This window comes from Lampetra planeri, chromosome 16, assembly GCF_965212315.1.
Source record: "Lampetra planeri chromosome 16, kcLamPlan1.2.h2, whole genome shotgun sequence".
Classification (NCBI taxonomy): Eukaryota; Metazoa; Chordata; class Hyperoartia; order Petromyzontiformes; family Petromyzontidae; genus Lampetra; species Lampetra planeri.
The window spans coordinates 1,325,283-1,339,663 of NC_136122.1; the positions used below are offsets into that span (position 1 = coordinate 1,325,283).

At 44.2% G+C, this 14,381-nt stretch overlaps 1 protein-coding gene across 1 annotated transcript in view; it reads right to left on the bottom strand.

The window, feature by feature from the left end:
• The window catches only part of LOC144722909 (CD109 antigen-like), a 59,660-nt gene that overhangs the window by 15,545 nt on the left and 29,734 nt on the right, over positions 1-14,381 (bottom strand). The window contains 11 exon segments of the mRNA XM_078601326.1: positions 1,850-2,026; positions 2,582-2,720; positions 4,253-4,437; positions 4,440-4,464; positions 5,330-5,443; positions 7,682-7,799; positions 8,100-8,199; positions 9,150-9,195; positions 9,374-9,433; positions 11,301-11,450; positions 14,039-14,212. Of these exon segments, the coding sequence (XP_078457452.1) occupies positions 1,850-2,026; positions 2,582-2,720; positions 4,253-4,437; positions 4,440-4,464; positions 5,330-5,443; positions 7,682-7,799; positions 8,100-8,199; positions 9,150-9,195; positions 9,374-9,433; positions 11,301-11,450; positions 14,039-14,212 (1,288 nt within the window).

Genomic DNA, 14,381 nt, shown 5'->3' on the forward strand with positions numbered 1-14,381 from the left:
TTGCCAGTAAAAAATATAATTGGTTTTTTACCCTTCTATCTGGCAACAAAACTGACACCTTTTTTACAAGGAGTCATGTTTACATAGACCACAATACCTGCGGTCATAATGCAAACAAAAAACATAACTCTGATAATGTGCACTGTCCTTGAAGTTGATTGGTCCACACCCGAGACAGCTTTCCTTAGAGCCTAGTCTCACATGGGTTGGACCAGATGACGCCAAAAAAAAAGGTGTCAGTTTTGTTGCCAGATAGAAGGATAAAAAACAAATTATCATATTTTTTACTGGCAAATGAGGTTCCAATGGTGTAAATGCTTACCCCGAGCTCTCATAATCTGATTGTGCATTGTCTTTGAGTTGTGCGCCTTTTGGCGTCATCTGGTCCAACCGATGTGGGACTAGGCTCTAAGGAAAGCTGTCTCGGGTGTGGACCAATCAACTTCAAGGACAGTGCACATTATCAGAGTTATGTTTTTTGTTTGCATTATGACCGCAGGTATTGTGGTCTATGTAAACATGACTCCTTGTAAAAAATGTGTCAGTTTTCTTGCCAGATAGAAGGGTAAAAAAACAATCACTTGTTTTGTTGCCAGACAAAAAGGAGACACCTATTCTCATATTTTGGTACTGGCAAAGGAGGTCCCATGATGAGATTTTGTAATTTGAAGAATTAGAGAATGATTAGCCTTCTGTCATATGTGTATTAAAAGACTTCGTCAGGCACTGCTGATCTCCGTTGGTCTTTTTAGTTTCTTTCTCCGCACCCCGCTGGTCCTGACCGTGGACCAGCGTCTCCTTGCGCGCGCCCCGCACGCGCTCCCTTGTCAGCTCCTCCGCTCTTCCTCGCACCCCGCTGGTCCTGATAGCGGACCAGCGTCTCCTCGCGCGAGCTCACGCGCGCTCCTCCAATAGCTCCTCCACTCCCTCACTCCGCACACCGCTGGCCGACGGCGTGAAGGTCCTTCGGCCACGTGGCCGATGGCGCGGATCCCCTCCGGCCACCCAACGTGGCTCAGCCTCCTTACTCCCGCAACTGACCCCAATCCCTTCCGGGCTCCCCCCTATATCCTGTTCCCCACGTGATCCTGACTCCTCCCCTTCCGGATCGTCAGATCCGGCCTTCCCCTACTGCCCTGCTGGCTCCACCCCCATTCACCTCGCTTCCAATTGGACCCGAGGTGAACGGCGGCCCCTCCCACACGCCCCCCATACTGGGCTCCGCCCCCCAATACCCCGGGCCGTGTGATTGGGCCAGAGCCCAGCAGCAAACCCCATTTACGCTCGCATTACATATGTATCAATAGTTTACAAAGATGATAGACAACCAAACAATATACAATCCAGACACTATTTGTGCTAATGAACCACTGCCAAGATAGCATCAATGAAAAGTTAGGTTTGTCTCACTTGTTTAATAGGACAATAATTGAACATTTAATGAGATCACTGATTCTGCTTTTTTTTATAATGTCCACGGCTATTCCATCTGGTTCATGAGTTTTCCTATTATTGTCATACATAAAACGATAGTTGTTACCCTTCCAGGGTGAAAATTAATCACAGAAAAGCTTCCGAGCCACAATGGCACCGCTTCGAAAAACTACCGACTGCTACACAACTGAAACTCAACTGAAACAAAATTACCAAGGGTATAAAAATGCATTGTCACCGAACATCTCGCCGCTGGCACATAGAATGATGGGTGAACCTGAATTTTTTATATCACCTTCGAACGGATTCAGCAGTTCACAAGTCAATTTGCGGAAGTGGGGATACTGGAATGACGAGCAACAGACTATCTGCTATACAACAGCCCACTAATAACAATTCAAACATGTTACATTACCTGAATTCATGTAATTCAAGGATTTAACAGCGATATCTGGCGTTGTCTGGTGGGACACGTCCAGATACATCCGGATGTAGATTCCCGGTGCAAAGTTGATCATGTTCTGCTCCCCGCAGCCGTACGGCATCTGAATGAGCTGGTCCAGCCCAGTGAGGGAGGGCCCAATGATGTCTCCTGCACGTTTCACACAAGCGCATGTCAAGGCCACTGCTTAAAGCCACAGTTGCGCTTTAGTACTCTACAAATAACTTGTTCATCCATAAACTATCTGAGTATTCCTGGGAATTGTTATTGGAGCTCATTACCTGATGTGGTGGTTGGTGGAGCACTGAGCAGTAGCTACTGAATACTTGTGGATACCATTGACTTACTTGTGGCTGGCTCATCTGCACCTAATTCATATAAATCCACCTATCTAGTTGATGTTTTGCATGTAATCACACTTTATTATTCAGACGTGGTCATATGCTGCTACCAGATGGCTCAATTTTCATTACGTATTTGCTAACAACAAATAACACAATTTATAAAGTTAACGCATACATATTCCATTTATAGTTCTTTATTACATGGCAAAGCAATTTCCCATTATTTATCCAACTATGGCAATACTCAGAAAAATCTTGTAGTCAGCCCTGATGTAGAATCATATACAAGCAAAAACACCAACAATAGCAATCTAGATATATCTGTGAGAATTAATCGGCATGGTGTCCAATGGACATGTACCGTAGATGTAAAGGACGGCTGAACTGCTTCCTTGTACGATGTTGGGTGGGAAGTTGAACACAAATGATCTTGTGAAATTTGTATTATCATAAAGGCTGAGGAGGGCACTCTCCGAGTACGTTTGTGGGAAGCCTGGGTACTGCATGATGGGAAAACACGACACAAAAGATTACACCACTTGTCAGACATTGAGAAAGAAAATTCGACAACACGGCCTTAAAATAAATAAATAATACGATACATTCAGACAACAGCCCTTGTTCACAGCATATACAAAAGGAGGCCAGAGAGATAACAGGGATTGCAGACTGCACTTAACACCATAGGACCTGATGATAATACACCAAAATCTGATGTGCAGTTTTAAACAGGCAGATTAATAGTTACCGAATAATATACATTAAGTACGGGACAAACCCTACAATTTTCAAAATGAATTACGATGTAAACTAGTTTATGTTCAAATTATAAAATGTTGCTGTCACCTTGCATTGTTGGAAGGTTTGGTCTTGTGTGAACAAGGCACAATCCTTCCAGAAATACATTCCTGGGCCCAATCACCATTTCAATAAAATAATGTAAGTGTCCTACATTCCTGAGGTAGAGAAGTCTGATACAATTAATGTGAGGTACACCCATGAAACAAAAAATTCTGACAGAAGATGTTGCATGAAACTATCATCGAGGCATTTGGCCATTTCTCCAATGTAGTGAAGGCCACAGTGTTTGCGTGTGATGTAATGAACCAAATTGGTGGAGGTGGAAGTAAACTTATTGTGCATCACAAATGGTGTTTCGGTTGTATTTGCGGATTGGTTAATGTGAACATACATGTGTTGCAAATTCTCTGATTGGATGGGAATACCCCTAGTATGCTATTATTTCTAGTGTTTCACATTAAGTTGTGAAATAGTGGGTCCCTGATATGTGTTTTTAGAAATAAATAAAACAAGGGCAGTGATCCGATCTTGGAACCCCAGTAACAGGTTTGCAGGTATCTGTGGATATTTGTGAGATCTTGGAGGAGAGGAAACCCCTCATCTCAGATAACTTGGGGCAAGGTAGAGTTGACCTTAATGGGGCTACCATGCCTCGAATATTGGAGGAAGTAGGTGCTCCCTGTGAGTGGCTGGCTAATGTGCCATATGTTGAGGAAGTGTGAAGGGAAATACAGAACCTAAGTCCAGATAAAGTGCTGGGCAGCGCTTACGTCCCAAGAGAACGGTTGAGGGTGGGTGGCAATTGTGTTGACATAATCACAGCTAACTGTACCATAAGACTGGTATCACAGATTGGAAGGATGTAGACTCTCTTTTAAGAAGGGGGGCCATACTAATTCTAACAACTCCCTCCTTGGTGTGACTGATCAATGTAACTGTCATTCTTATTATTTGGTTGCTGTTTTTATATGCATGGTTGCTTATCAAATTTCAACAATCATGATTTGTTTATTAAGTATTAACAGAAATTTTGCAAATTATTACTAAATGGAAGGACTGAATTCCCACATGAAACGAAGTGGAATGAGCCATTATTCCCTTTCAGTGCTCCCTTCACAAGCCATGCCTTCATGGCATGATTGACACAACCCAATTTTCAATCACTGCAGACAACACATGGCCCCATTGCAGCTGTATCTGAGAACATGCACGCACACTAGCACACACTTACCTTGACCAATGTGTATCCCACCACTGTGTAATCCACATTTTGGTAGGAGACAACTACAGCGAAGGAAACTTTGCCGTCAACATTCAGAGACACAGGGAAGAAGGCAGTGGCAGAATTCTGACCGGACACATTCAAGCTTCGTTCATTGGGGGAGAGACCGTTGCTTTGGAACATAATCGTGAAGTTTCATTCTCCATCAGTTTTGCAAGGACCTAGAAATCAATAGGTAAATGCATAATGGGAGGAATAACGTCAGGATCAGATTAAAATGATTCTCACAATAAAACACTATAATTAATTAAAACAATTAAAGATAAACGTAAGCCCTGCGATTGCTTGTGCACACCACTGCTGGCAGAAATGCCTCCTCTGGAGAAAGCGCTATCGGGCCCCTCTAGAGAGCACAGTTGATAATCGATTATCCAGTTTCCAACATTATCTGGCTGTCCCACGACCGATCCGGCGAAACTGGCAAAACCGCTCTAAAGGCCGTAGCCAGTCCGGTGATCGGCACCATGTGCGTGACGAAAAAAGTAGCCATGCTTGATTTCAGTGTTAAATATTATATAAAGTGCATTATACACTACGTATAATTCGAAAAAATGAAAATACTGCATGCATATACATCACCCCATGCAAAGTCTTCGAGATTGGAATGGTAAATACGGTACAGTAAATACAGTAACTTCGTACAGGGTATTTATTTGTGTCTATTTGTATGTTTATTTATGCCAATTTCACCGCATACATTTGAAACACAAAAAAAACATAACACGTAAAAACATGTCAATCAAGAATGTGAAAAAATTAGATCTTTTTAAATAATGTGATTATCCGGCGTTTATTTTTAAATCCGGCTCCCCCTCCCCCCAAAGGCACCGGATAATCGATGTAACGTTCCGGTACTACATTTGGCCTCTTCCATGCTGACCAAGTCTTGGAAGAGGCATAAGTACCGAAACGTTATTTATATACTATACATTTATAATTATTTTAAATTATAATTCACAATGTTGAGTGCCAAGGTTTGTGAAACTTCAAATGTGTTAATTGATCTTAAAGGTGCCTCATTGTTACCTGAGCTGTCTGTGTCTGCTTGTTGAAAACTGTTGCCTCCACAATGAACTCTTCTCCAAGAAATGTAACGCTGGGTAAATTTATGGTGACTTGCAATGGTGAGGTCACTTCAAACTGACAACAATAAGCATACATTTTGATTTAGAACTTTCGTGACTGCAGGAATTCATATTCTTTGGTTCTTTCGGTAAAGTCACGTAGATGGAAAATATTAAAAGAAAAATTAGTAAAACAATTTTTATAATAAAAACCAAAAACTCACGACGTTTCGATCGCAACACAAGCGTTCGTCATCAGATGGAGAGAAATGGGCGGCAAGCCTCCAACTGCAACTGTTTATAAAGGCTTGAAATGGGTGCAAGCCCAAGTGTCAGAAGGAGTAGGGACAAGTGCTGCGGGGCAGCCTGAGTGGACGAGCCAAAGCTGTGAGTGGGCGGGGCACAAGAGCTGTGGAGCCAGCCCTGAGCGGCGCAGTCCAAGTGTGTCAGCAGCATGGGCGGGGCAGGAAATGCAGGAGAAGACAAAGGGGGAGAGACAGGGGGCAGAGGCAGGGGAGAGAGAGAGGAGGGGAGAGATAGAGGGGGAGAGAGGGGGTAGATATATGAGGGGAGAGAGACGAGGAGTAGAGATATAAGGGGGAGAGAGAGGGGGGGGGGTAGAGATAGGGGGAGAGAGAAGGGATAGAGATAGGGAGAAAGAGAGGGGGGAGAGATGGGGAGCATTGCGCCTTGCTCCACACATCCACACTGCTGACGTTGGAGGTTGACAAGAAATTACAAACGAAGTCATGACCTAAAGTGGTTGTTAACGTCTTTCCAATGATTGCCGAGTTCATAACCGTCTTCTCATTTGAAATTGTCTGTCTACATATGTGCATGACTTCATGAACAAATCTTTGTTGATAGCCAGTAGGCTTGCAAAGTACCATCGTTTTTGAGAAATAAATATCGTGTAAGCCAGCCGCATTAAAATAATGATCAGCTACGGCAGAAGTATTGGTCCTACCATGTTTGAAAATTGATTTCTCTAAAACTATGGTACTTTGTAAGCCTGCTGGCTATCAACAAAGATTCTTTCATGAAGCCATCCACATATATTGACACAGACACAATTTATGTCATCAACCACTTTGGATAATGACTTGATTTGTAATTTCTTGTCAACCTCCACCGTCAGCATTGTGGATGTGTGGAGTGAGGTGCAATACCCCCACCATCTCTCCCCCCTCTCTCACTTTCTATCTCTGCCCCCTGTCTGTGTCCCCTCCCACTATCTCTGCCCCCTCTCTCCCCCCCTGTCTGTCCCCCTCTCTCTCCACCTATCTCTGCCCCTTCTCTCTCCTCGTGCTCCGCCCCTCTCTCTCCCCCTTTGTCTTCTCCTGCATTAGCATTGCCTGCCCCCTCCCATACTGCTGATACACTTGGACTGCACCGCTCGCCGCTAAGGGCTGGCTCCACAGCTCTTGTGCCCCACCCACTCACAGCTTTGGCTCGTCCACTCAGGCTGCCCCGCAGCACTTGTCCACACTCCTTCTGACACTTGGGCTGCACCCATTTCAAGCCTTTATAAACAGTTGCAGTTGGAGGTTTGCCGCCCATTTCTCTCTGCCTGATGACGACCGCTTGTGCTGCGATCGAAACGTCGTGAGTTTTAGTTTTTTTTAATTAAATTTAGTAATTGTATTATTTTTATTATTTTATATCTACGTGACTTTACCGAAATAACCAAAGAATAACAATGACCATACATAAAAGGTTTTTTGGGTTAGATCGCGTAAATATATAAATGTGTCTTTAAAACCTGCCACCACCCGACACAGCCAACTAGTAAGGGTTGTCGCGTAAACAGAACATGCCAATTCGTCACTAGTACAGCACACCGGTGTGTTGGAGAGCCAAGCCACAACATTTACAATCTGAGTACGACGTGTCGCCAGTAATATCAAGTAGCTTCATCAGGCGACAGCCAGATTTGGCTGACAGCAAGATTTGGCTGTCGCCTGTTAATCCTAAAAAAGCAAAGTCAATTTTTATCCCCCCCACATGAGCACATTGAGTACAACGTCCAAATTCACTTCAGGGTGGGATTTTGGTTGCGGAAATTTTGAATGAAATTCATAGCCAAGGTGCAGGAGAAAAAATGATGGAAAGGTCACAGAAAAACGTGGGACAGTGGGTGTCCCATCTACCCACTCCACGTACGATAAGTTAAAGTGTGTTACATTACAGAATCGTACGTGATGGCGACAATGAGGAGGTTTTTATCCAGCAGTAAGTTAGTCAGGCTGATGATGATGATAAAAACAAGTAAATGTCATGAGAGAAGGGGTTTGAGGAAATAACGCATACATACCGGAGTGCTGGTATAATCCACCGATAATCCACTTGTGTTTGATATGGAAAAGGCAACGGCAATCCAGTGGGAGTTGATTTCAGGGGCAGTGGCTGTGAATGTGATTGTCTTGTCTGACCTTTAAGAGACGTGACATCCAATCCTTTCATTTAAAAATGTATTCATATTTAAGCAACACGTTTATAAACCAAATATTTAAGGAAACAATAAAAACTGTTGAGAAACGTATTTAATACGCCAACCGTACAATCATGTGACCCCATTTGAATGATCGCTTAAGATTCACCCAGATTTTGTTCCAATACAATAGACACTGCTACTTGGACCTATAGAGTTGGTGAAAATATAAGCAATGCCCTAACTTCGTTTAACCTCAGTACATGCATTCTGGGGTGCGATACACACAAATAATACTTACCCTAGGACACCATTCTGCCAAAACCAGGTATCCAGAAGTCCATCATTGAGTAAGCGATTTTCCAATTTCCTTGATTTTCCATTATTTACAGGTGGTTTATCTAAGAATGGGGTGCAGATGAGGAAATGTGTGGTTATACAGAACTCATCTAACCGATGCCCTAGTACATGCAACTTTTATCTGTTAAATCAAGAGTATGTGAAAACGTCTGTTCTCTACATCCCATTATCCCGGATAATCTGCATTTTTTCCATCCTCAATTGCAAAATTGCTTCCTGTTATCCACAAACTTTTTACATGTGTCGTGACTGACTCAGAGACACTAAGAATAGGAGGCACTCTGTTTATGAACACGGCCTGACAGTAACACTTAGTAACCACAGTTCCCAGTCAGGACAGCTGGTAGACTGCCTGACTGGCGATGCCGAGATAGTGAAGAAGGAGATGACGGTGAAGACTCCAGCAGCACGACAGGGATCCCACTCCACACGACAGCCTCGAGGTCTCCTCCCAGGGCCCCTCTTATACTGTCAGCGTGGATTGGCTCCGCCCCCGGCCACACCCCCTTCTGGAATCTACTAGCGGGTTCTCGGTGTGCCCCTTCCGTGACCCTTCCCTAGATCCCTCTGTGGTCTATCACCTGCCCTGATGTCAGTCAGGGCCGCTGTGAGCTGCAGATCTCCTTCCCTGCCAGCAGCCAGCGCTACGTGACTGATTCTATGTCACTACACATGTAAGTGTAGTCCGTCGGCAAAGTAATCGTATTCCTGCAATTCCTTCAGTTTAACACGTAGGCTTTCACGACCAATATCATCCATAATAGAGGGTTTTTTTAACAATCAATTCCTTGTTTAACACAACAGATTTGTTCCTGAAAAATTGCCGCATTAAGCAAAAACATTTCCCCAACATAAATTATGTAATTATACATATTGGGAAGATCATGGGTTAAAGCCAGGTATATATTTGGATCTAGGTGTGTAGATTTACAGTGAATTCCGTTAGACTCGGCACGGACGTTAATCACTGCACAACCTAATTAATACTTACTCCAGTAGTCCATGTTTCCATTAGTCACATAGCTCAGCCCAGCAGCCTAAGCAACAAACAGTAAGATTTAAACATATTTCATGAGCGAATAATTAAAAATGATTTTTTTATTGTCTACCTAGCCTGTCAATGTCAACAATTGCAACTGTGTCAGTAGTTCTTTGCACATAATTCAGAGGAATCAATAAATGTGTTACTGGTACAGCTGCAGATGCAAACATTACCTCAAATATGTTGCTTGTCCACCACCAGTAATAATTATAATCATAGTATTGATATTGATACTGTTGGGAGAGACAACAAGTAAATAACGTTTATCAAAACTAACTCACCATGCATCATTTCATGCAAGGTAGGGAGGTCATCATAGCCAATATAGTTCATGGAACTTCATCTCACCATCACTTCCTTTTGCTAGATCCCGTGGCTTTTGCAAAATTGTTGCTTAGACTTCTGAGGTTTGGTTTTATAGCAGTTAACAGCAGGGGTGTCAAGTTTTAGCATATAGAGCCATATTGACGAACATGATGAGTGGTGCTCGATGTAGACAGTAAAAACAGATAGCAGAGAGATGTGTAAGAGAGGTATAAGATGGGAATATGTCAATGAAGGTTTACTCATGAGAGACATGGGGCAGTAAATGTATTAAAATAGTACTATAAAAAGGGTAGGACATGTATGGAAAAGTGAGATTGTTAATCTTCAAGGTTTCAGTGTTCAATAATTAATCAGATTAAGTTATCAAGATTACAATAAGGCTCTCAAAACACGACAAGTTAAAGATCATTCAAATATGTATGTTCCAACATTAACAGAACAGAGAAAATGTATGAATGAAATAAATTACCTTACAATAATGAAGTGAGGGATAAGGGAAGTGAGCATCTACTAGAGTTTATAAACAGGAAAGCCATGAAAATAATTTACACCGTATCCTATAAAATGAACACATAGAAGCCAATATGGTGGGTTGAGGAATGCGATTGACAAGTTTCTAATGGCTGAACCCCAGATTGTCAGAGATGTCTCTGTTGTGAACAAATTCAACACAAAAAGTGATCACAGATTGGTGTGATGTGAGTTGCAATTCAGTATAGCCAGATAAAGGGCATAGCTAAGTTTAGATAAAGCATGTATATGCCTATGGGATAGAGTGCATTAAAAGTGGGTAGAAATATGCTTAGGCAGTTAAGAGATAACATAGTCTTAAACTCAGAATATTCAAAAGCAAAATGAGGTCAATGGAATATTTTTTCCCATATTTCCACTCAGAAATACCCCCCATAACTCATGATAGAATATTCAAATTAGTGGAAGCATGGTATGTATGTCTCTTTCGCAAAACAAGTCAAATAGCACGAGAACATGATCATCTCTCAGATGAAGCGGAACCAGTTCCAGATGGCACACTTGAACAAGTAAATATGTCATTATGCAGTATGAATAGTGGTATAACTGTGGACATCATCAAAGAAGCAGGAATTATTATTGGAAATAAACCTAGCACACTTGTCCACTAAATTTCCTATTTTATCCAGTTCCTACATTATGCTGCTGCTATTCCCATTCAACATTATGATTAATGTATTCAGTAAATATGAAATGGCTAATACTTTCAATGTAAATGTATTCATGTATCCAGTAAAAATAATTAAATATATTTAAATGTAACTCATCAACTTCTCCTTGACTGACTTTGCTTTTAATATATATTTTTATACTTTCTTCATGTAATCTTAGTGTGGCTGTTCTATTTTGAAATTTTATTTATAAATATGTTTTACTTAGGTCTTAGTTTGTGAGAGCTTGGATGACTGCCTCAATTTCTTCTGAGTCAAAGTGTTTTTCATAGTCTACAAAACCCAAGTCCAATTGTAATTACAATTCTCAGATTAGCACGGTTGGCAAATAAGTGTGGTTGTCACACCAAGCATCATGTAAGCATACAACGTAGATTGGGGTTCAATAACGTGTCCAGGGGAAAAAAATAACTGGCATCCCCATACAAATTGCCTTTTCTGGCGATAGGTAGAATGCACATTTGCTATCATACAACTGCGGGCATTTCACACTTGAAAGTAAATAGTCATCACTTGAATGCATCTACTGTAGAATGAAGAGTGCATGATAACAGTGACCTCCGTATCTCACCAGGAGAGAGGAGAACTGGCTTGGGTAGTCTCTAAATAAATTTGCTGGAACCGCAATGACGCCAATAAATGACTGGGGGTCAGAGGCTGTGACTTGCAGGCTCACGCTAGTCCCAGGTTGGGCTGTTGTTGTGCTCCACTTCACCTCCACCTGTGAAAGTGACAATTAAGTCAAGTTGTGTCCGCCAGTCAGGACAACACATGGCATGTGCTAATCATTCTTGGACTCAAGGCTGGAACCCAAGAGATACTGTATGCTCAAAACCAGAATCTGCGGCTGAGTTTGAGACTGAGAGACATGAGTCCAGCCCAAGGCAACGTCTGGAAGCCTTTTAGGTCAAGGCCAGTGTCAAATCCATCCAAAGCCAGATCCTCTCTGCTAAGGTAAATGTTAAGGCTGGTGTCTCTGTAGAGGTGGTACGTACCGGGGTGTAGTGAGCCATTATGTAGCCGGTGTCTACATCACGTTCCGTGCATGGGGTGGCTACATCGACGTCCGCATACAGCCCCGCCCCTCGGGGGCAGGGGGGTATATAGGGTGGTGCGCGAGAGAGCTCGGGGAGTTGTTGGAGCCAGTGAAGAAGGAAGACGGAGCAAGCTAGATAGGACCCTGGGACCCCTAGCTCCGCCGCCCTTATCAGGGCCGGGACTCTGTGTGGCTCAGTGGTGAGACCCTGGGAACCCCCGGCCCGACGTCCTTATCAGGGCCGGGTCCGATGGGCCAGTGGTTGGGACCCATACCCTGGCTAGGTCGGGTCAGATAGCCTCCTCTAGGAATTACATAGCCGGAGGACCTGAGAGCGTAGCCGGTGTCAGGCACGCGTAGCCATAGGCTGTGTTCCTAGGCTGTATAGCTGACTGTTACTTCGCCACGGCACGGTCGGGGGACTGGAGGTCTGGAGGTCGTTCGCCCCTGCGAACGCCACGCAAGCTGGAGCAACCGAAATCAGCGACGGCTCTCGTCACATGTTACAACTGCGGCCTTCGAGGCCACGTTGCTTCTGGGTGCCGGGCTCCACGTCAACGCGCTACAGGACCTCGGCTGGACGACGCCCAAGGTCCCAAGTCGTCCCAACAGTCCCCGGTGCCTCGGAATTGACGGCCTCCGAACGCCAGCAGCCGGATCCCCGGAGCACGTGCGGAACCGGGGAACCCGGTCCGAGCCTTCCAGGGCTACCTGGGCCGCCTGTCGGACAAGCATGCCCTATTCCGTATGACGGACCGGCCAAGCGGACTCGCGCTAAATTATGCCACTTCTCGTGACGTGCGGCCGGATCCGCCAGGTTGCCATGTCGGAGCAGCCCCTTTTGACTGTCTGGATGTCCCGCTTCGCTTGGGCGTGTGGGGTCATGGGCATGGGTCACGGGATGGCGTAATGTCGTTTTTTTTTCTTTGACATTGTATATATGTTTTTGTTGTTGAGTGTTGGAGGGTTGGGTTATTTATAGGGGCGTTCGGTTGTTGTTGTTGTTAATTGTTGTGTTATTGTTGTTACGGGACACACACATGGTTCTGCTTTTTGGATGTGTTCTTTATTGCATAAGGTTTTTGCAGCCGGGCCGGCTGCGAGCTATGCAGGGGGGGGGGGGGGTGATGTAGAGGTGGTACGTACCGGGGTGTAGCGAGCCATTATGTAGCCGGTGTCTACATCACGGTCCGTGCATGGGGTGGCTACATCGACGTCCGCATACAGCCCCGCCCCTCGGGAGCAGGGGCGTATATAGGGCGGTGCGCAAGAGAGCTCGGGGAGTTGTTGGAGCCAGTGAAGAAGGAAGACGGAGCAAGCTAGATAGGACCATGGGACCCCTAGCCCCGCCGCCGTTATCAGGGCCGGGACTGTGTGGCTCAGTGGTGAGATCCTGGGAACCCCCCGCCCGACGCCCTTATCAGGGCCAGGTCCGATGGGCCAGTGGTTGGGACCCATACCCTGGCTAGGTCGGGTCAGATAGCCTCCTCTAGGAATTACATAGCCGGAGGACCTGAGAGCGTAGCCAGTGTCACGCACGTGTAGCCGTAGGCTGTGTTCCTAGGCTGTATAGCTGACTGTTACTGTAGAGTTTTATAAAAAAAAAATACGTGTTGCCTCCGTCAACTCGTCTCCTGCATAATGTACACCGTTACATCTCTAAGCCAAGTCTTCAGACCAGAGTCACACTCCCCAAGCCAAGGATGAGACCTGATAAAATGTTCTCGAGATGATCCCAATGCCAAGGACTGGTCTTAAGGCATAAAGGTTGATGTTAATTATAACCTTGTAAGAATACGGATTTAATTTATACAAGGCAAAAATGTCTCAGCAACTCAAATCACCTTAACATCACATATCTCCTCGACATTCTACGTTTTTCCTGCAGTCTAATCAAGGGAATTCCCAGTTACAGCTGTTCCTGTGCATCACAAGTTGCATGCAGAACCAGCCAATAAATGGGCATTATTATGCCAATAGGCACATGATGTTGTAAATAGTGATTTCCCAATGAGATAATTTATAATTGATCAAATTTGGACAATGATGCTAGTACACGTGGCCTCTTTAAAATAAAGTCACAAGGAAATTAACACCCATTATAAAGCGGTTGGCATGTACTAATGGATAGTACACCTGCAACGTTAAATATGGCAGCCGCTAGGCTTGACTTGCGAAGCTCTGAAACAAGCACCAAACTCCCTACCATTCGGCCATGTCTCTTAAGTGAGTATGGCACTTGAGAGAAGCAGTCCAGCATGGTCTAGCCTCACCTTGTTCTCCAAATCCTGCACCCTCAGCTGTACACTTTCATGGACGATGTATCCATCGTCTGTTCCATAATATACGATGATGAAGACTACAGGACCCCAGGCACTTGAGGGAGTCAGCGTAAATTGTGGAAAGCGAGCCACACCAGCCTCTAGCACCTGGCCGATTGACACGACCTGTTGGGAAACAAACCAACAATGCATTGTTAACAAGCGTGGAATTACAAATAGTTTTTTTAACAAATCACTTCATTTTAAAGGAGATATTATTCAACATGATCCTGTCAGCCATAAATTATAAACAAGGCATTGAGTCTAGCATTAGATGATTACATGGAGTGGTCAC